The sequence below is a fragment of the Aphis gossypii genome, unplaced genomic scaffold (assembly GCF_020184175.1).
Source record: "Aphis gossypii isolate Hap1 unplaced genomic scaffold, ASM2018417v2 Contig00407, whole genome shotgun sequence".
NCBI classification, from domain to species: Eukaryota; Metazoa; Arthropoda; class Insecta; order Hemiptera; family Aphididae; genus Aphis; species Aphis gossypii.
Window position 1 is genome coordinate 10,872 of NW_026083095.1, and position 23,378 is coordinate 34,249.

General features: G+C 31.0%; 2 protein-coding genes and 1 pseudogene across 2 annotated transcripts; 1 reads left to right on the plus strand and 2 right to left on the minus strand.

Annotated features, from left to right (window-relative positions):
* Positions 1-3,317: 3,317 nt before the first annotated feature.
* LOC126554045 (uncharacterized) lies at positions 3,318-5,400 on the plus strand (annotated as a pseudogene).
* A 12,124-nt stretch (positions 5,401-17,524) lies between these two features.
* Positions 17,525-18,450, minus strand: LOC126554040 (uncharacterized). Its single transcript, XM_050209155.1, has 3 exons — positions 18,353-18,450; positions 17,796-18,294; positions 17,525-17,735 (listed from the first exon to the last, which is right to left on the minus strand). Exons 1-3 carry the CDS (start codon positions 18,423-18,425, stop codon positions 17,618-17,620), a joined length of 690 nt encoding a protein of 229 aa, XP_050065112.1. The 5' UTR covers positions 18,426-18,450; the 3' UTR covers positions 17,525-17,617.
* A 3,098-nt stretch (positions 18,451-21,548) lies between these two features.
* On the minus strand, positions 21,549-22,421 carry LOC126554041 (zinc finger protein 423-like). The gene is made up of 3 exons (XM_050209156.1): positions 22,264-22,421; positions 21,890-22,192; positions 21,549-21,772 (listed from the first exon to the last, which is right to left on the minus strand). The coding sequence occupies exons 1-3, from the start codon at positions 22,418-22,420 to the stop codon at positions 21,690-21,692; spliced, it is 543 nt and encodes a 180-aa protein (XP_050065113.1). The 5' UTR covers position 22,421; the 3' UTR covers positions 21,549-21,689.
* Positions 22,422-23,378: the final 957 nt, after the last annotated feature.

A 23,378-nucleotide genomic window follows, 5' to 3' on the forward strand; every position in this document is an offset into this window, starting at 1 on the left:
TAAATTAATAAAAAAAATTTGTGTTATAAGAAATGAAATTACCAAATAATATTGTATAATAATGTCAAAAAAATAAAAGTACTCATATATAAATAAAAATTTCACTATTGTTTTGGCAAACACTTAAAACTTAACGATTTTACTAATTCAAAATTATTGATTTCTTTTCGCTCATATTTTGTCATCTGTTCTCTAATGAAAGATTCTTTTTCACATATTTTTTTTGTTCTTACACTTTTACTTCTAAATTTAATGTATGTTTCCGATTGAATTTGTAGTAAGACATCAACAAAGTTATATATATTAGGATGGCTAGTGTAAAACGACATATTTAGTTTGGAATGAAAACTTTCACAGCTATTGTAGTACGATTGCAGCTAGCGGTAAACTGTGCCCAATATTCGGGGGGAACATAGCGTCCGGTGAGATATAGTTTTCAAAAATGTAGTCTGTAAATTTCACTATCTGGTCATTTTTATCAGGCTGTATTGCCATAAAGTCGTCAGTAAAGCAGTCTATGACGTTTTCAGGCTCCAAAAATGGCAATCCAAAAAAATATTTTAAATAATGAGCATCGTTTGTGTTATTATTGTATAATTAGTAAGTCCTAAACTTTGGATTTTCCTCCACCAACTTTGCCCTAAATGAAAGCGACAACCTCTTATTTTTGTATTAGGAAAGACTTCCGCTGCAGCACTATGTATTGCTGGTTCAAAATCTATAAAAATATCAGTAGGAAAGCACGATATACCAATAGATGTGGAGTGACGAATTACATGTTGAAATGCACGCATGTATGTAGTACTTAACTTGTTAGGCAGTAAAAAAAATACAAGAGGTAAATACACATCATTTTTAAGACCATGTATGGTAAAAAGTTGTGTAAAGTTTTTTGGACAGCTTTTGAACGTCCCATCGACATATATTTTCTTTACATCACATAACACTTTTATGTTTTGTTCCGTAGAAAAACCAACTATCGAATTCTCTTTATCGTTTACAAATAAAAACTGTTCACCAATGTTGGTTTTAATTTCCATGGATCCCAAAGCAGTATGTAGTTCTTCAATGCAGCTAGGCAAAGGAGGATGCACAGATAGACGGGCACGATGAATATTATGTCGAATTAATGATAAATCATTATTAGTCAAAGTTGGTATATCACCTTGTTTCAATTCCGAGCGAATAAGTTTTGACGGTTTGCAAGAAATGTCTACCAAAGCTTTTCTTTTTAAAGAATTACTCATTATTTGCCTATTTAGAGCTTTTTTGTCAGGTTCACTATGTTCGTGATTGGTGTTACTCTCAACTATTACATTCAAAGGTGATAATTTAATAAAGCACTTACAATTTTTGACACAACAAGGCCACCGCTGTACATCATTTTGTAGTGTCTTATGAAAACGGAATTTGTATCCTTCGTAGATAATGAGAGGCTTCGATTTTTCACTATATACAAATTCCATGACAAACTATATTCAAATACGTATAATATATAATATATTATATAAATTATTATACACACGAAAAAAACTTGTACGAACAACGATTGATTTCGGAATGAATACACATCGACAATTTTCATTTTGCCATTTGAAATTATCAGATTATCGTAGTTATATAGCAGATAATACGATAAATCGATGAATATTATCTTTATCATATTATACAAAAATATAACTTCCCAATTTCCCATACGTGTTGAACATTTCATATTTTATCGTTATTCGGTTATCGCTATGTATATCTAACACCGCATCTGTCAGGCGCATAAGTAATAGGCAAGGCTGGGCATTAACGAATTAAAAGCTAAAATTAAGTTAAAACATTAAGATAATTAACTTGTTATTTTTTTCAGATTAACTTTTAACTTAATAAGTTACTTTTTTTAGTATAATGTGTTAACTTCAAGTTAATTTTATTCAAAAATATCTAAATTAAGTAAATTTTTGAATGAAGTTTTTTAAAAAGTAGTTTTTTTGATAGCTAGTTAATACTTTGATGTATCGTTTTAAATTTCCCTGTAATTTTCTTAAGCATATAGAAAAACTATTTAATAAACATTATTATGTGTAAGGATTTTTTATTTTGCAAATTAGAAAGTTTTAATTTTAAACTAAGTTAAGCTAAATTTTTTTCAAAGTTGATGTTTAACTTAACGAGTTAACTTTATTATTTTAAAATAATTTAACTTATAGAGTTAAAAAAAATCGTTAGCTTTCCCAGCCTTGGTAATAAGTATATATTTATTATATAGGTAAGGTACATAGGTAATGATAATTACTTAGGCTGCAACTAACCTATACCTAAAATAATATCGGGCCGCAATTCACCGGTCTCAAACGCCGGAAACGACAAGTCGGGCCGCAACTCACCCACAGCCGTGTATATGAACATGTCTTAACATTACATGTATCTATGCGAATTTTGTGTTCTCAAAAACTACTAGATTTACATTCTGACTATACGAAATTATTATTAGAACATTTTGTTAAAACTTTTATTATTTTATATGGAAAACATTATGTGTCTTATAACGTCCATGGACTACTACATTTGGTAGAAGATACAAAACTCTTGGGTCCTTTAGACAATTTTAGTGCTTTTGAATTTGAAAATTGTCTTAGGCTAATTAAAAGACAATTGAGGAAATCTGCTCATCCATTACAACAGCTCTATCGAAGATACAGTGAAGAATCTTCAAATATTTTATATGTTTCTGTTAAAAGTACTATGTTTTATAAAAAACACATTAATGGTATTGTTTTAAGCACTACTGACACTGATCAACAATTTAAAAAAGCAAAAATAAATAATTCTATCATTACAATTACTAATCCAGATAATTATTGCATGATTAAAGAAAGTAATATTGTTGTAACTATTTGTAATATTGTGTATGACAAAACTATGAAATGTATGGTTATTCTTGGTAAACAGTTCATTGACTACTATGATATTTACCAAACACCATGTAAATCGTCAAACAATTGATTACTACTTAGTAAAAAATTTATCTTTGAATATAGAGATTTGGCCTATTAAAAACATTAAATATAAATGTCTCGCACTACCATGGAATCATGATGGTTGTGAAAACATGTTGGCTATATTTCCATTATTGCATAGTGATTGTACCTCTTTGCAATGAAAATATCACTGTGTTTAATTTAATATTCTTACAATCATATGTATATTTTGTAAATATTATTATAAATGTGTATTTTATTTTTTACAGTTGTCAGTGTGATATCTTATTAATTAATGTGGGTTATTTAATTAATTTAGGTCCATTAAAAGTTTTTATTCTACAAAATATGTGGAATATTGTAGAATTTGATGACAATACCGTACAAATAGTTCCGAATTGCTGGGTATCTTCTGATCAAAAAACTTGTCACTGGCCTCCAAATGGACTATTTAAATCGAATAAAAACTTCCTCAAAGAAGTAAAAAAATGTGTTTTACCTTCTATCAATTGGTCTATCTACAATGAATCCTTGGTTCATGGAAAGTATGGTAAATAGTTTTGTTTTAAGAATACATTTTTATTATTATTAAAATAAACTGTATTATTAATATGAACATTAAAATATATAACTTGTAGATAATTTTGAAAAGGGTTTAAAAAAATTAAAAAAGGCTGAAGATCATACAGATTTAACAACTGATATTGAAAAAGAAAAAAAAAGTCGCAAAAACCGAAGAAAAAAAAATTATTCATCGAGTTCAAGTGAGGAACTTCATTTCTCAAATTCATCCAAAATCAACATAAAACCTCTGCCTGAACCACCTACAGCATCAAATGACAATTTAAGTAAACCATCCACATCTACTAAGTTCCATAATGCTACCCATCAGGCTACAACTCCATCTTGTAAACCAATAGCATGCGCGTCATTGTTTGATTTATCTGAGGAAGAATCAATGCCTAGCGATGGATCTCTAAGTTCATATAAACTAGATATAAGAGATAAAAAGTTAGAAAATTCAAAAAATAATTTTAACAATGTCAACAATGAACCTGAGTCTAACAGTGATGGTAAGAGTAGTATAAAGTATAATTTAACAGTATACCGAAAATATACTAAACAAATTATAGTTAACCTTATCTAATATTGTAATGTTATTATTGTATAGCAGTAAATTATAATACTCCTACAATCAAATTAAAGAGGGCATTTGAGTACTCAACATGTGAAACTACAAAAATGGATAAAGCGGATAAAAAAAGCCAGCAGTTTAAGTGATGCTGGTAAATACTAAAAAATTTGTTTATACTTAATGTACTAAAGTTTAATTGAATACAATATATCCAAAAATCTAAATTATGAATTGCTAAATATTTAATATTTGATAAATATTCATAATTTTAGATGAGTAATTTATCAAGTTTTAAAAACCTTAATTTATAAATGGTGTTCTAGATTTCAAAAATTTGGTTTTAAGACAGCTTGCTGTTATAAAAGTAAACGACAAAAAACTAGATGACCGTGTCAAAAATCTGTCTTTTTCAAATTCTGTTGCCTTAACCAGTTCTGTTGAGAATATTAATATAAATGATGTCATTGGAAAATTCCCAATGAATACCGAGGAAGCATTGAAGAAAGTTGAATTATCATTAATTGATATAACCTACAAATTAAGCTTGGTACATATGAATATTAAATTTTTAATATATTGGTTAAATCACTTAAATGGGAAAATAAACTAAATGAAAATTACTTCTTAAGATGATTTGGCATACTGTTAGTTGTCTGTCTGACCCACACGCAACATAGCAAACTTGAGTTCAATAGAACAAATGTTGTGTTTTTTGTTCATTGAAATTTAGTTGTTTAAAATCGATTTATTAGGGTCCTTTGAAATTCGTAAATCATAAACATTACTTAATAATTTTATTTTGTTTTTAGACTGCAGCTCTGACTAGATTGGGTTGTACAAAAACTGACGAAGCAACAAAATTTATCCTTCGCAAACTTTTCACAGACAAACTTGCTATGAATTATAGTTGGTGTGGTGGGAAAGGCAAGAGAGTGATGTCTAGTTTGGCTGTATCAAGAGTTATAATTGGTAATACTAATTTAAACAATGAAATTATATTCATTATAAATTATATAAATAATAATCTTTTTAAAAAATGGTTAAATTTATTTTTTGTTTACTTTGATTCTAGATTCAGTATTCAAAATTGTCAAAACAACTACGGAGACTGAAATAATTGGAAGCATAAAAAATTGGTTGAGGCATGCAAAAACTAGAATGAAAATTGGTAAAAATTATAAATACATAACTGTTTGTTTATTTGTTAAATGTGAAATAATAAATATTAATTATTCCATTAAAATTAGTGAGAAAAAATGTGCTGCAGATTCTACTGAACAAATTCCATTACCATGAGTGAATCGTGAATGATTATTTTTACAATCTATATTTTGAATTGTATATATTATATTATCAGCTTGTTTGTTTTCACATAAGTCTATGTGCAATATATAATTACAATTAATATTATTATTTTTTAATTGTTATAAGATTATGAAATGAGTCTGATTATATCCCTTTATTAATATTTTTTACTGTTCACATTATAATATATTCACATTAGTCCATGTGCAATATTCTTATTTTATTAATTTGTTTTTGTATACATAAGTGCCAATAAATGGTATTATTTTATGAATTTGTTTTTATTATACAGGAAATATTTTTTTTATTATTTGTTAATTGTTAAGAGTATTAAATGAATAACTTTATACCTGTATTTATATTTTCTATTATAATTTTATTGATTATTAAATAAAGATTTGCTTTATTAATATTTTTTTCCAATTTGTATTCCATTTTAAATAATTTTAATTTCAATGAATATCTTATGGATATCCATTACATATTGCAATTATTTAATAAACGGTGGTGAACTATAAATAGCCATCTAATGGATATTATTTTATATCTAGTAGATGTTATAATTCAATCATTTCTGATTTCTAATGGATATCCATAAACTAATAAAAAAGCGGCCAATTGGATATCTAGTAGATATCTTATAGATAACCAGTCATATCTAAAGCATATTATGGATATCTATAAATAATATCTATTATACATCCATTGGTTGTACTTGTGTTATGTGGGAAGCATGCCAAGAGGAAGATATAAAAAATATCTTACACATAATGTATCAGAGCCTGACACTCCAATAATTGTTTCTAGACAGACACAATGGTCTCGGTCACAACAGGTACATAATATGAAATTATTTAAATAGGCACCTACCTACACAGTATACAGCTATACCTAACTTACCCATTGTTAATTCAAAATCAATAATATAATTAATATATTATTGATAGGAGGTACTATTCTTGATTAACTATATCTTAAACAATGATCAATATAGGTGAACATTTCAAGAGTTGAAGGAATAAATAGTGAATCTAATGATGATTATCAACATATTTTCATTAATGATCCAGTTGAAGAGGTAATTTTAACCAAATTAATAATTTTAAGGGAGGACCAAAGGTGCAATTACACCTAATACACCTAATACACCTTATATACCTTATAGCCATATAGTAGGTAATTATATATTACATACATAATTGATAATTCATTAGTAGGTATACTAACCATTTCAAATTAACCTATATAAAGGATATACATTGGTATATATATTATACTGTATGAAATATGTAACTTCACTTCATTTTATAAAATTATTTACTTTTTTAAAAATAATCTGCCACAGTAACTATAGTTTGATTTAATTTTTATACCCTATTTCTTAACGATTGGGAAAATTAACTTAACTGTATATTATTACTAATACTAAAACTAAATAAAACTACCCACTATTTAAAATTAATTATTTAGCAAAAAAACATTAAAAAAAAAAATAATAAACCAACTTACTATTGTAATACTGTATATTCAAATTAAGTAAAGTAACTTTAATTGTTTATGAATTGATTTAAAATGTTACATTTAACCAACACAGCACAATGTTTGTATGTATAAAAATAATTTTAAAATTTTGTTCAGGATAATAATAGTTCTGGTGTTGAAGAAGATGATATTTATACAGATGATGTAAATTTGCCGGTAAGTAATAAAAATATTATTACCTTCAATAAAATGGCTCATTGGTTGTATATAATAATCAACAGTACTTAATAGTATTATATTGTATCATCTTTTAAATATTTTATCATATTAAACGTATGTTTAAATTTAATTACCTAATTGTTGTAATGTAGTATTAACAATTATAATATTGCCAAATTATAATTACTTATAGAAGATATTATAATAATATAATGATGATAATATTAATAATAATAAGAAGAAAATCAGTATTAATATATTATAACCAACTGACATAATGAACTGCTAAACAAATATCAATTACATGGCAATTACATACCTACTTATGGATAATTTTTTTTTTAGGAAGCTGATGAGACTTTTCAAACTCCAGTTAATACCAGAAACAAGCCATTATATGAAGGGTGTAAAATATCACTGGGGGAAAGTGAACTTTTGTTGTTAATGTTTTCTTTAAGACATAAACTTACAGCAAGAGCATTGGATGATTTAATTGATCTAGTAAATTGTCATACCCCTTGCATTGTTCATCAATCCAAATATTATTTATTAAAACAATATAAAAATGATCCTCCAAAACAAAATTTTTTTTGTGAAAATTGTCATGGACTCTTAGATGAAATGAATACATTAAATACTCAAGTTGAATGTCCCCATTGTTCAAAAGATAATAATATGAAAAGCTTACAAGAATCATTAGGTTATTTTTTAACATTTCCACTGAAAGACCAAATTAAAAATTTATTGGAAACAAATATTGGAACCAAACTTTGTTGGGACTACAGTGATGATGGCACAATCAATGATGTTATCAGTGGAGCAATGTACACAAAACTCAAAGCTAAGTATAATATAACAAAATGGATAAGTTTGCAATGGAATACTGATGGAATACAAGTTTTTAAGTCTTCCAAAATATCAGTATGGCCTATCCAAGTAATGATTAACGAATTGTCATACAATGATAGAAGAGAAAATATTTTATTAGTTGGATTATGGTATTCAACCACCAAACCTGATATGAATGCATTTTTAGATCCATTTACTAAAGAACTCTGTGATTTTCAAAATAATGGAATAGACTTTATTCAACCATCTAGTAAATTACTTACTAATATTAAAGTACATAGCATAATTTCATCTGTTGATTCGGTTGCCAGGCCGATGATTCAAAATATAAAACAATTCAATGGGAAGTTTGGATGTCCATTTTGTCATGAAGGAGCCATTCGGAATGTAGGAAGAGGTCAATCACGCATGTACATTGGTGGTCTTGGCCCAAAAAGAACTCTACAGCAGCATTTGGATGACTGTGACTTTGTAAACTTAAATGGTTGTATTAGAAGAGGAGTAAAAGGAGCATCAGTTCTATTACTGTTGGATGAGTTTCATATAATTAAAAGTTTTATATGCCAGATTATATGCATTCAGTATACTTGGTGTAGTAAAAACTTTTGTTGAAGCTGGTTTGACCTTCCAATTCTACTTGTGTTTGGTATTTAGGAAAAGTTAGAGAATTTGATGCTCGTTTATTAAACAAACAAACCACCACATGAGTTCAAGGACACACGGAGTATTCATGATCGAAAACATGAAAGCTTCAGAATGGCGTACTTTTTTTATTATATCCCTCTACAGTTTTGTCTCCAGGACTTCTGCCTCCAAGATATTATAAACATTGGCATTACTTTCATAGGAATATATACCTTACTACAACATCATTAATAATGAAGAATTGATCATGCTGAGTTCTGCCTCAATAAATTTGTTTTCTTCTATTCCAAATTTGTATGGTGAGCATTTTCTGAAATTTAATGTACACTTATTACTACACTTATCAAAACATGTGAAGATGTGGGGGTGTTTGTGGGCATGAGTAGGATATAAATAGAGGTTCTGCTGCCCCCGCGCACCACCCCCCCCGCCCTCGTCTCGTCCCTGTCTCGTCCTTCCCCCCCCACCCCGCCCACGTCTCGTCCTTCTACTACGTCATGTCTCGTCCTCCCCCCCCACCCCGCCCACGTCTCGTCCTTCTACTATGTCATGTCTCGTCCTTCCCCCCCTACCCGCCCACGTCTCGTCCTTCTACACCATCATGTCTCGTCCTCCCCCCCCCTACCCGCCCACGTCTCGTCCTTCTACTACGTCATGTCTCGTCCTTCTGCCCCGTCGCCGTATGGATCGTCCTCCCCCCACGCACATCTCCACCCTCACCTCCACCTGTTGTCATATATATTATTGTACATGGCATATTATTGTACACAGCATATTATTGTACACTCCATATTATTGTATACATATATGATTTTTACATGCAATCTGTATATATTAAAGCCCTTATCCCTACCTAATAATTTTCACCCCCACCTAATAATGTCTCGAATTTAACAAACACTTGCCCCTGCACCTGCAGACCATCATTCAGTCTATCTTCAGCCTTATACTATTTAACACTTGCACTTCGCGACCGTCCTCTAAGTCTTTTTTCAGTGTTTATTTTTTATAAGTGATTTAATATGGCTGGCTCAATCGCTGATAACACTTCCTTCTACAAAAAGAAGACATATACTTATGTACCACCGTCACCACCAGCTGAACTCATTGATTCTTTAGCTATACAATCGACTTTGCAGCCCGTAAGTTTTTACAAATCGGTATTGATCCTAGTGAAAAATTTCAAGTCGTTGTTCATGTGTTAACTTCTTCTCGGTATGTGCTTATTACTGTTGATCTTATGAAAAAAATATTCTCATATATGGGAAATATATTATCGTTCATATTAGCCACACCACATAAGTATAAGCGAATAATATTTTATGAAGATGAAAAAAATAAACTATCGAGTATGATGTACAGCGGAGAAAATGTACTAGTTATGGAAGCAAAAAATCGTGAGGGCTGCAGAGTGTTGTTGAATCGGGCGGATCTTATGCGTCTTCAATATCTTGAAAAATGTATATTCGAGACCATCGTGCGAAAAGAAGTATTTTCCGTTCCGTTAGTTATGAAACAATATCATGAGATTGTTCAGTACATAGACAAGAAATGCGCTCAACAAAAATCATCGCCGAATAATGTTCATGATATGGTAATTTTCATTAAGATAACAAGTCGATGGAGTAGTTAAATCTATACCAAACTTCAGTAATCAAATACAGATGTGTGCAGCTGAACAATTATCCGAATCTTTGCTGAACCAGAGAGCGAACAACTCACAAGAGGTAATTAAAAAAAATATATTATACCTTAAATAACAATATTTAATAATTTTTTTTTTTTTAGTTTTTTAATAAAACGAGGATTATTTCACCTATCTCATCGCCTACACCTATGTCGCCACCTGTTTTGTTGTCACCACCGCCATCACCGATTTATGCAATAAAATCATCAGTTGATGAAAACGATGGACCGTCATTTTTCAATATGCAACCATTATCGGAAACGGGTGACTTCGATTCCGCCGTATCGGAATTGCATTTAGTAAGACGTAAACTATTTTAATTTTGTGTTATTTTGTGTAAAATAAAAAAACATTATATATATATAAAAAAGTTTTTTCATTTATTAATATTAAGTTTTACATTACAATAAGATATTTATTTACAATAAAATAAAATTAAAATAAAAAAATAAAATAATTATTAATATTAAGTTTTACAATAAAATAAAATAAAAATAAAATAATTATTAATATTAAGTTTCGCAATAAATATTTACAAGGTTCTTTAATATTTATAATAAAAAAAAAAAAAATATTTACAAAATATATTTACATTACAAGTTCTCACTTCACCATTAAATGGATTATAAGTTATAATTTGGTCATGTAATATTAAACAATAAGCTGAAGTGGAAGCAGGAAATGGTGTATCAGTTTCAATTTCAATTCTGAGGTCGACAGTTGGCGTTTTTACGTTATCGTTCTGTCTGCTCATGTCAACAATTATAATCGGAGATAGATTTTTGAAATCAGATCTGGACAACAGAGGTGGAACATTAACATGTCAATAGTAAGATTTTTGAAACTCGGTGTATGCGTGGTATAATGTACAATCTTATTCTTGGTAAAGTCGCATTGGAAATCTTCATAGGGAAATACTTCAGCGTTTAAATAAACTTTCAAGTTTTTAATTTTACAATGGTCAAAAAATGACTGATTTATTTGAGCTATTTTTTGTATCAGTTTGAAATCCAATGATGACATATCGCGGTTTTTCCAATTTGTTGGATGTTTTTACTTTCCAAGAATGCGATGTGTTTTGAGGTAGAAACGGATACTCACACAACTCCCACGATCTAAACGCACAAGTTAGGGGCTTTTGATTGTTTACAACTTTCAACAATTTAATTTTTTCTTTATCACTGACTTTTACAATAGGCATTCTCCACAATATTTTTGTTATGTTTATTTTAACGTCTTTTAGTTTAGATGCGTCTGTGACAACTTTATTGTTTTTGTACTGCTTGATAGCATTTATATCTATCGAAGCTCTATTTAATATAAGTTGTTGATTGCAGTTTATTAAAATACGTTTATAATCTTCGCAAAAACCAAACAAATCTTTAAGAGCAATACAACCGTTAAACATATCACCTTCAATAAAATCTTTATTAACATTTTCAATGTCATTATCCCAAGCAGCGTTATGATGTGATGTAATATTCGATTTATTATAAGAGCAATATCCTTTTAATGTGGTTGTTATACCTGGATTAGCGAGTTTTTGAATTTGAATACCGTTTATTTCGTATTTCATTTCGGAGAAAGAAATGCAAGTCCGTTGTTTATAAATCGAATGTCGTCAGTTATTTCTGCAGGTTTGGTTATTGTTCCTTCGATGTAAATATAACTCTCACACGGTAGAGTATAAGACTCTGTGTTATGTAAAGCGATACGCACTTCATCGTTATTGGAGAGGGCTGACGTAGAATAAGGTAAAAACGAGTGATATTCAATTTGAGTTATTCTGCAATCATCGGTGTATCCAGCCGTGACATCTAAATACACATCGTCCATATTAAATAGCGTTTAACGAACGTAAAAAAGCTAAATTTTTTGCTGTTAGACAATGTCGAAGCCCTCTCTGTTTCGAATTTTTCTTTAGAGTTGTTGTCTTGTTAGTGTTATTAACACGACTAACGGGTTTTACATATGTAGTCCTATATATATTATGAAATTGTATCGCCATTTTATCACAAGTCTTGAATTAATAACCGTATCGATATCGGTTCTCCTCGTAGATCGACTAACTCGTTGTTTTGATTTTTTAAAGTTATACTCGCATGTGTTATAGATGTAGAATTAAGAGGATAAAATACCAAATGTGTTGGAACCTCTATTATTTTATATCCCGGAGGTACATTTGGATAAAACTCGTGTATTGTATGGCACTGCTTTCCGTTGTTGAATGAACCCATAACTAGGTTTGATTCGATATATATACAATTTGTCTTTGTAATATTTACCAGCGTATCCGATTCGTGATGAACGTTAGCATTATATATACGATTTTTGAAACCCAACAATTGTCCTATATTGTTAGGCATGGTAAAATCCACAGTTTCGTTACAAATCATTGAACATTTTAATGTATTATTATCTGCTCTAAGCTCGAATAATGTATCCGTATTATGTAATAATTGTTTTATTACCATTTCAATTTCTGACAACTCATAAGAGCCTGTAGGTATTGTATAGCTAACAAGTGCACCATTATAAATAAAACCTATTTTATTACACTTTTCGTTTACATTAGGAATAGAATTATTTGTTTGAAACCCCAACACACAAATCTTAGCATTTTTACTGACTTCTATAGGGGGGAAAAAGTCGCAAGACAATTCACTCGAGTTTCCGGTTAAAGTTATGGTGTACATGATAAAAATTGTAGGCACAAGTGTCCGCAGTTTGTCGTATTGTATTTTTGATGTCTGTCGTAATTATATTCAATATTACACCCGTTGAAATATTTTTGTAGTTCTAACGGCGGCGGCAAATTTCCAAAACTATCATAATATTTAACTTGTTGTCCATTTTTTTTATACGCTACCCAATGCGTACCTGTACCGATTTCGAGATCAAAATTAACTACGGCCGACTCACGATGCTTAATTTTCAGAGGCAACTTGTCCCTGGAAAATACACCAATGAAATGAGGTATTTTCATCATGTCAGCGTATTTTATAATCTCATAATCATACAACGCTCTATCGGGTAACGTAAAAATTAGTTTTTTGTCGTTTTTCTAGCTTTCTTTACTGACCCCCCTTTGTAAGGTGCCAAGTATAAACCTTTACCTTTGACAATTTTATAAGATCGCCCGTTGTGTTGCGTAAGATATAAACCTTTTCCTAAATGAATAGGTGTGTTTTTACCGGAATTTAAATCATTTACGACTTTTACTATTGTTACCGACGCCGCCGGTAAGCGCGCCTAATGCCGATAAACCGGCAAAAATAGGTATTAAAGGTAAAACACCGCCCTTTTTAGGTATAGGTATAATTCTTGGAGTTTTAGTTTTCTTATTTTTCTTTTTTTTGGCAGCTGTCAGACATGTTTTTATTAATTTAGTTATATTTTTTTCATTAATTTTATTTTTGATCGATTTTTTAGCCGCCAAAACCACTTGTTTAAAACCGCAACCACCGCCAATCTTCCGTTTAGCCTTCATAGCTGTAGTAACCAACCAGGACGCAGCTTTTTCTTTAATACCAGTGTCTTTAGATTTAAACACTTCCCAAGCTTGATTTTCTAATATTTTATCAGCTTTATGTCTATCGTTCAGCGAATTACTTTTATCGTAAGCTATATCATGAGCTCTTGCCAACTCGTCTAATTTGTTAATACCTCGTTCACCACGTGCTAATCTTTCTTTTAATTTAGTACCAGGACCAGCAAATCTGTAAAAAAAAAAATAATAAATAAAAATATTTATAATATATGATTTAATTATATAGCGACTTACCTATATCCGGGTAGATGTAATTCCACAGGCAAATGATTTATAACCGAGTTAATGAGACCGGAACCTTTATTGCTGTTTCGCTTACGAACGCGAGACATCGTGTGACGCTTTCAAGTTCATAGCACAGGTATTTATAGTGAAAAATGCGATTTATCGAACAAGAGAAAAAATTATGTATTTATAATATTGATACTCCGGATACAATACAGTTTAGGCATGGTGAGCTATTTCCAAACACTATACGTTCGTTGGTGTTGGGCAGTTCTGGTTGCGGTAAAACAAATTTGATATATTTTTTACTCGTTGACGAAAACGGGTTACGATTTGAAAACGTTTACATATACTCTAAAACGTTAGAACAACCAAAATATAAATTATTGAAACGTATAATCGATGATATTGACGGTGTTAACATTTTTACATTTTTCGAGAATGATAAGGTTATTTCACCTGAAAAAGTTTTACCAAACTCTATATTCATAATGGACGATGTTTTGGGAGAAAATCAGCAAGTTATACGGGAATTTTTCGCACGCGGACGTCATAATAAAATAGATATATTTTATCTGGCTCAGAGTTATTCAAAAGTACCTAAACAGTTGATCCGAGATAATGCTAATTTAATAGTATTATTCAAACAAGACGAAACTAATTTAAAACATGTATACAATGAACATTGTTCGGGTGATATGACATATACACAATTTAAGCATTTTTGCGTTACATGCTGGAATCGTGATAGATTTGCATTCGTCGTTATTTGTAAAGATAGTGACCGTGATAACGGACGTTATCGTTTTGGATTTGATATGTACGTCGTCGTTATATATGTGATACAAATAGAAAATATTAACATTTCAAACGCAGTCATGAAGGATGAAGGTAGTATATTAGATGAGTTAGTTAAAGCTAAAGAAAATATTAAACGTAAATATATCGAATTAAAAACTGGTGAGGCAAATGTTCAACAATTATTGTCACAAACTTTTAAGCCTATCATCGACCCCTTAACTAAAATATCAGATACAAACCATTCGACATCAATCGAGAAAAATAACTATCAACAAGAAATTGAAAATTGGTTTCACTCTGCTGATTTAGATAAAACCTATGGCCCGAAAAAACTTTCAGATGGAAATATTATTTTAGGCGAAAAAGAAGTTAAATTTATCGAACAATCTATTGTAATTGATGGTAATAATTATCCATCAACGCCGGGCCTAATCCAGTTATTATTTTTGAAAAACCCACTTATTTATTCCGATAACGATCTAGAAGTATATAAATCTATATTAATACAAACATCGGCACATTTGACTTTAAAAAGTAAAAAAATCAAAAAAACTGGTTCTAAATATAAGGATATAATACGTAAATTATTCCCCTCTGGCGGTCATCTATCTATGAAATTACAAAAAAATAACTTAGTGTATTGGGATAATCCGAATGAGTTAGTCGACCGGCTAAGATTACTTTTAGCTTCGAAAGCTGCTGGTAATACAGGTGTCTCCAATGAAATAATATCGATTTTTGAAGAATTATATGAAGCTGGGATAATAAAACGAATACCTAATGTCTAAACGTGAAATCGCTATTGAACTACACAAACCGTCACGGAAAAATTTCGTTAGACGCAGAGTTAACGTACATGGAAAAATGATTTATGGCAGGCTGACTTGGTGGAAATGATACCGTATTCAAAGAAAAATAAAGGTTACAAGTATATTTTATGCGTTATAGATTGTTTTACTAAATTTGCGTGGGCTATAGCATTAAAATCGAAAACTGGGAAAGAAGTCACAAACGCAATGTCTAAAATATTAATAGATAGAGCACCGAAACTTTTACAACTCGATAACGGAAAAATTTTACAACACTAATTTCGATAATCTGATGGCCAAATATAATACACACAATATTCTACATTTAGCATCATGAAAGCATGTATTGTTGAACGATTTAATCGTACACTAAAAGAAAAAATGTTTAGAGAGTTTACGGCACGTGGCTCACATGAATGGATTTCAATTTTACCAAAACTGCTTAATGAATATAATAATTCAAAACACAGAACTATAGGAATGACACCAGTGCAAGCAGATTTAAATCCTGCGTCAGTGACTATAAAACAACGTGAAATTAATAATGAAAAATTAAATTCAAAGTTGGTGATAACGTTCGTATCAGTACACAAAAAGGTGTGTTTACAAAAGGTTATTTGCCCAACTGGTCAACTGAAATATTTGAAATTATTAAAATAAATAAAACATTACCTGTCACTTATCAGTTACAAGATTATACGGGTAAACCGATTGCCGGTTGTTTTTACTCGGCGGAAATACATAAAACCGAACACCCGAACGAATATCTGATCGAAAAAATTATACGAAAAAAACAAAATAAAATGCTTGTCAAGTGGCTTGGATTTGATAACACACATAATAGTTGGATAAATACACGTGATGTTAAAATATAGTGTCAGTCGTATTGTAGCTATGAACGTGTTTGGAGGTTCTCAAGCTGGTGAAACTAAAAAAATTATATCAGATATTCAGTCAAGTAATAAAACATTACAAAATGAAATAAATAATCAGCAGAAAGAAATTCGTAACATAAAAATTAATATTGCTCATCTGCTATCGCTGGAAAATCGCATGTCGGAGCTGTTTAATAATTATATAGAAACAAATACATCAATTTCTTTTATACTTTCTTCTATAGACAGTGTAAATGCCGAAATAAAACGCATAACGGGTATATTTGATGAAAATTCTTTACCGAATCATGGATCATATATTTCAGATTTAAACACTCGTTTGAAAATCATCGAAGAAATTATATTAAGAAAAATTAATTTTTTTTTACATAATATACTTTTTAAAAATAATTTTAGTCATGAATGTGTTTGGTAGTTCACAAGCTGGTGAAACTAAAAAAACTATTTCTAAACTCGATGACTCTATAAAAATAATTAGATTTGAATTAAATCAAAAAATGAGTCAACTTGAAAATAACACTAAGATTATTGAACTAAAATTATCAAATATCGAACAATTAACCGAAAATTTAAAATTTTAAGTATCTGATCTCGAAGATAATGTGGACTACATGAAATCTCAAATATCTGACCTTGTAGAAAATGATGCAGAAAATATGGCTGAAATTAAGAAACCTAAGGAGTGAACATAAAAATATTATATTTTAACACTTATTATTGTAACATAATATTTTAACATTTATTATTGTAAAATAATTTTTAACATAATATTTTAACATTTATTATTGTAACATAATTTTTTTAACATAATATTTTAACATTTTATTATTGTAACATAATTTTTTTAACATAATATTTTAACATTTTATTATTGTAACATAATTTTTTAACAAATATAATAATATTTACATTTTAACATTGTTTTATATTTACATTCATTTTATCCGAAAAATACTACAACATAATTAATTATATATATATATATATACATCAAACAAATAACATGGTTTTATAAATAAACAGTTTACAAAAATGGAGGGTATAACTATTCCTTTAAACATTGTACAAGCAATTTATATAATTCTTTATCTGAATCTGTCCATGACTGTCCATCAGGATACAACAGCAAATCGAGTCCAGGCCAATACTCAGATTCATCATTTCTATAAAATTATAAGTAAAATTAGTAAAATTTTTTTTTAAATATAATTATGATAACTTACTCTATACAGTAGTGTCCATGAGCTAGTGTGTTTATTTTATCATCTAGCACAACCCGCTTATCATCATAACTGTTGTACGTCAATTTATTTGTTTTGATTGTCAACAGCTTGTGCTTAAATGATCTAATAGACACATTTTCTTGGTAAGCCTTCACACCGGCTTCCCCAAACAGACATTTTCTGTGGTCCTCTAAAGTCATGTGATTCTTAACCACATGACGTCGGACCCCCTTAGCTTTAATACTCTCCCTTCCTGCAGTATCGGACGTATTTGATGAGTGAATCTTATATGCATAAGATTTCGCCCTCAACGCACAAAACTCTGATATAATATCACCCTTTGACTCGTCAGAAAAAAAACCTGGCACCTTTTTACGTGCTGTTGTATAGCACGGATGGTTAGATGGCAAGTCTGCCGTGTCTAACCTATCCATCAAGTTTGGATTTTCCAACAAGTCAGAGTAAAAATCATCAGTCATAATGTGATACACTAGTGAATCTGTAATAATGATATTAATTAATAAATACACAAGAGAATAGTTTTAATATACATTTACCTGTGTCAGTATACATAAGCGTAATGTCTTCACCATAGTGCTTCTGCATCACATTATAATGATAATCATACATCAAAGTTTTGCTAATGTCCAATACCGCGAATCCTATAGAAAATAAAAAATAAAAATTTATTGATCAATGTATAATATAAAATATAAAATATAAAAATATAAAGTAAATTTTTACCTATATATATAGGTTTATCAAATTTGATTATTTTATTTGCTAAAGTAACAGCGCTAAGGGTATCGCTATATCTTGTACAATGTTTAAATGTAGTTTTATTTATCAGTTTTTGGAGTCGGCGCTCGCATGATACCAACTCCATTTTTATTTCCTTGCGTTTAGATTGCATCGTTTTCCCTGTAAAAAAAAAAAAAAAAAGTTGAAAAAAAGTTGAAAAAAGTTTTAAAAAGTTTTAAAAAGTTTAACAGTAGTTACCAAAAATAGCATTATTCATGAGCTTGAAAAAATCTTTTTCGAAATCATTTCTGGCCTTCTTTCTCATATTGGTATTTAACTGAATATACTTAGCCAGCCAATCCGACTGGCTAAACTCCAAGACTCTATGTACCTATAAAAAAAAAGTTAAAAGTTAAAACATTTATTTTAAAATAAAGTAAAATTAAATGTTTACCTTTTCAACTATCAACCCGTTATCGATTGCCTGCTGCAGATTCCTATAATGCACAATATAGTTTACCTTAGGCTCAAACGTCGCCATAAGTTTCCGCACTTTTGAGCCTTGTGGTATACTATTTTGTGGTAGGAATGGCAGATCATTATGCTTATCGTGCAAGTGTTTCGGGTATGATATATCTACTTCGTATACACGGCCTCTAGCCGATTTGGGAGTTAAATCGCTCAAACCGTCTAAATTTGGCTCAACCCAGTTAAAATTACCATACGGCATGTACTCCGACATTGCATAACCGTACAAGTTGTTACCTATTAAAGTTTAAAAATTGTTTAAAAAAATGTATAAAAATGTATATAAAATTATACTTACAATCTTGATACACCAACCAAGATTTCTCCTTCGTTTCGTCATAATTCGGGGACTTTAAATTATTGGCTTTTGCATATCGCATGCTCGCTTGAACCAGACCACCACGAATACCTAAAAATTAATTATATAAATTATTATAAAAACATTTTTTACAAAAATAATATTGATGTACTGACCATTCTCAAACATCAGCAACATATCGTAATCAGACAAAAGTTCTAATTTTTGACCTGTATATTTTACACACGCGATCTCAGGCCTGGTGCTGTGTAATAGTGGGCTGCGTCCAAATTATACGTGGACATGCAAACGTCACGGAAGTTTTCAAAAACGTCGGCCAGCAACAAAACATCGATTTTTAAATATAAATCGCTGTACTCGCCCAACGTCTTGCACTTGAAGTTGTCCCAGACCGCCTTCGCGTGCTTGAAATCTTCCTCATTAATCCCCGACTCGGTTAGTGTACTATAAAAATCATCCTCCCCCGGTAAACATGACTCATCCAACTTGTCCCAACTATCTGTGTACTCGTACGGGTAAACACCTTTCCGAGTAACAAGAGGCATATCTTCGCGGACAAAATGTTTAGCTGTCTCACGGAAGTTTTCGAAATTTGTGTAATTAAGTTTTCAGCCAGAGACGATAAACTAGACGCCATAAATCTGAACGTATCGATAAACCGAATAGTGAACTTACTACTTATATGTTTTGTAAAAGATATAAATTTCTCTTCACTATTCGGAATAACGGATATGCTTTCAGTATCAAATCCAAGTTCAGTGACTATGAAATGCGAGTCATAGTTGGAAAGATTATGAAAAAATACCGGTACAAATTTAGGCTGTTGTAACTCTAAGTTACACTTTGAACACAAAGTTTGCCTAAATTTGCCGTTCAGATGATTATGATCTCTAACTTTTTCGCCACTGACTAAAATACATTTACACAAATTACACGTATTACACTCTTGATGTGTTTTTTTCTTCCTCTGCGGTCATGGTCAAAGGAATGTTAGTTTTCATTAACTTTCAATTTTCCAACTGACCGCAACTATAGCCTCAACAAAACATTTTGCTACGTCCTCATGTTGTTCATCGCCTCTGTATACTACCGGCACTGTAGGTATTTCATATTCTTCGATGAGCTCCGTCGGCACGTCATCGCTTGCCTTAACCAAAAATCCGTAGCTCATCGCCTCATGTTTCTGAATAATTTTTGTATTTCCACCCTTTACCTCGTCCGTTTTCACTAATAAGGCCTCGAAATCAGCGTAAATAACAAATGGTTGTCTAACGGTATTTTTCCATTTTTTAAAATTTGTACATTCCCCTCTTTTGGCATTTCCGGAAAAATAGGCTTATGTACCCCACAGAATAATTTGTGCTCTTCCAACGCCTCACGTCCATTAGACTTGAACTTTAGTAGTCTATTATCAAAAGTACAAAAAATCGCTTACAAAAATATACCGAATGTTCATATCTAGTTTTTTGCGACCGTACGAGTCGCGACAAACTAGTTATATACGTGTAGTGCGAGTTGTCATCACTCGTTGTAAAAAGCAAGTCAAAATGGTCCGACTTCTCCTCATCAACTACACGAATTGGGTATACATTGTAAGTCGGATATTTTTTTGTCGGAATAAATTTTTTTTCAAGGCCGTAAACATTTATGGACACGCGTGTATTATTTTTTTCGAATTTTTTTATATCAGATAAAGGCGTTGGAAAGGAAATGCCTTCGAAATTATACTTGCCTTCATGTTGTCTATAATTGTCACCGACACGACATGCCACCGGCCCCGTTACATATCTCGCGAGAATCGCCCACTTGAAACATTGCTGGTCTACATTTTGAGGGTTAATAGTGGCCCGTTTCCTATCAATAAACGCAGGCAACTGTATGTATGACGATCCTCCCATCGGCATATATTTATATATAGTCAACATTAACCCGTCTATGCTTTCTAATGTAAACCCGCTCCCTCTACTTGCGTATGTTTCGTTTTCACTTAACAATTTATCATACGCCCCCTGTATTATTGTCGAAATATCGCTCTCTACAAAAATCTCGACCGCAGATGTTTTAAATGCCCTATTCTCCATTGAATTAGGCACTGATGGAATACTATAGCTGGCCTCAAGCTTTAAATTGAACTTAATAGGATGCTCCTGTACTCGTGTTTTTTAACAACTGCTTTAATTCGGATTCGAGAGAGCGGAGAAAGTCAGTATAATTTTGGATACCCCCCGTATTTTTAGCATAGTACCACACAACTGTTCGGGCTTTAGAGGCTGAGATTTCTACAAAACCGGGGGATTGTACAAAATTTATACGCTTTTTTTTGACCTAACAGCGGATGAGGTGTTGGAGGTGGAAACGCGTTTACCATTAACACCGGTAGTATAAGAATCTTAAATTTAAAAAAAAAAAAAAATTGTTAATCCAAGGCGGACAAATAAAATCGCAGTCTTTTTTTAAAAAAAAAAAAAAAAATCTAATTAATTCGATCGTAATAAATAACACTAACCTTTATTAACGTTCTGCACTTCTTTTTCAAAATTTTCCATGGCTGCCATACAAATGTCGTCATCAGACATTATGTTTGAACAACCAGCCTGAATATCAGGAACAAAAATTTGCGGTGCAATTTCAATACAGTATTCTCGATCCTCCTGTTCTTGTTCAAAGTTGGCCATGGCAGCCATACAAATGTCATCATCTGACATTATGTTTGAACTGTCGGTTGGAACAGCAGGTCGGTTAATACGAGGTGCATACTTAATAACACTCTCTCGTTGAGGACTCAATGTAGCGGGTGCGTGAAGGATAGCTTAGAAAAATATTACAGATAAATTAATATTGAAAGTATAGAAAATAAAAAAAAAAAAATTGTATAAATACCGTGAACTTTTTTCAAATGTCTCCTCAAGTTGGATTCGTCTTTGAATGTTTTTGCACATACTGTGCATCGGTAAAGTATACCAGTATGTAATTTTTCATGTCTATCTAAACTTTTTTTTAACTTAAAAACCGAGGCACACTGCTGGCATTTATGCATGATGAAATATATAACGTTAAAAATAAACACTTATAAAATGTAATAACGAAGAGCAGAAGTGTACAAAAGGCGAGGTGTTCGTACAAAGAACTGTGGCATAATGATCCTGCAATGGTGGACAACAGAGCAAGTGTCCAGAAATCTCAGTGTTTTTTTTTTTTGGTGGGGGAGGGGGTAAATCCGTATTTTTACTAAAATCTTATTTGTTTATCTCAGCCAATATGTTATAGGGTGGGACCATACTCACCCGCAATAGGCGTGGCGAACAGGGTGCGTGTCCTTGACAATGACCATCGTCTTATGGGACGACCTAAAAACACCTGCATTATATGGCGATCGCATAATACATTACCCATTGTAACAATAAATGGCAAGGTTTATATTCGTAGAGAACCGTTTTCATATACTATTTTAACCAGAATGTTTGAAATATTTAAATACTAAGTTAAAATAATAAGTCAATTATATAAATGAAAAAAATGTTTATATTCCTAAATACCATAAATATCCATAAGATTATTTAACCTAACATTTTCTTCTTCGTTACCCCCCCCAGTCGTCGTCGGAAGCGGCGGTGATGGTATTTTCATACCGCTCCATAGCCATATTCAGCGCGTGATTTTCGTCCTCATCGTCACCCCAGGAAGAAGACTTGTTCTCGCATTGTTTGATAACCCCGATAATCAAATTGTGAAACTCGCGAGGAGTCTTCAACGGAAGCATGTGTAACATGCTTGGCGATGGGGACATGTCAGGTGAAAAAGCTTCCGGTGGAGTCTAAATAATAACAATTAATTTAATTTCAAAAAAAAAAAATTTTTAAAATTAATAACTTACTATTGCACTATATGGAACATTTACCATTGATGACGGGAACATGTCAGGTGAAAAAGCTTCCGGTGGAGTCTAAATAATAACAATTAATTTAATTTCAAAAAAAAAAAATTTTTAAAATTAA

Excerpts from the sequence above, each read along its gene's own strand:
- LOC126554041 (XM_050209156.1), bottom strand. The coding sequence starts at position 22,420 with ATGCATAAATGCCAGCAGTGTGCCTCGGTTTTTAAGTTAAAAAAAAGT. Across the intron at positions 22,193-22,263 it reads ACATTTGAAAAAAGTTCACG|CTATCCTTCACGCACCCGCT; the intron begins GTATTTATACAA and ends TATTTTTCTAAG. Across the intron at positions 21,773-21,889 it reads AGTGCAGAACGTTAATAAAG|ATTCTTATACTACCGGTGTT; the intron begins GTTAGTGTTATT and ends TTTAAATTTAAG.
- LOC126554040 (XM_050209155.1), bottom strand. The coding sequence starts at position 18,425 with ATGTATGATTATCATTATAATGTGATGCAGAAGCACTATGGTGAAGAC. Across the intron at positions 18,295-18,352 it reads GCTTATGTATACTGACACAG|ATTCACTAGTGTATCACATT; the intron begins GTAAATGTATAT and ends TCATTATTACAG. Across the intron at positions 17,736-17,795 it reads CATGGACACTACTGTATAGA|AAATGATGAATCTGAGTATT; the intron begins GTAAGTTATCAT and ends ATAATTTTATAG.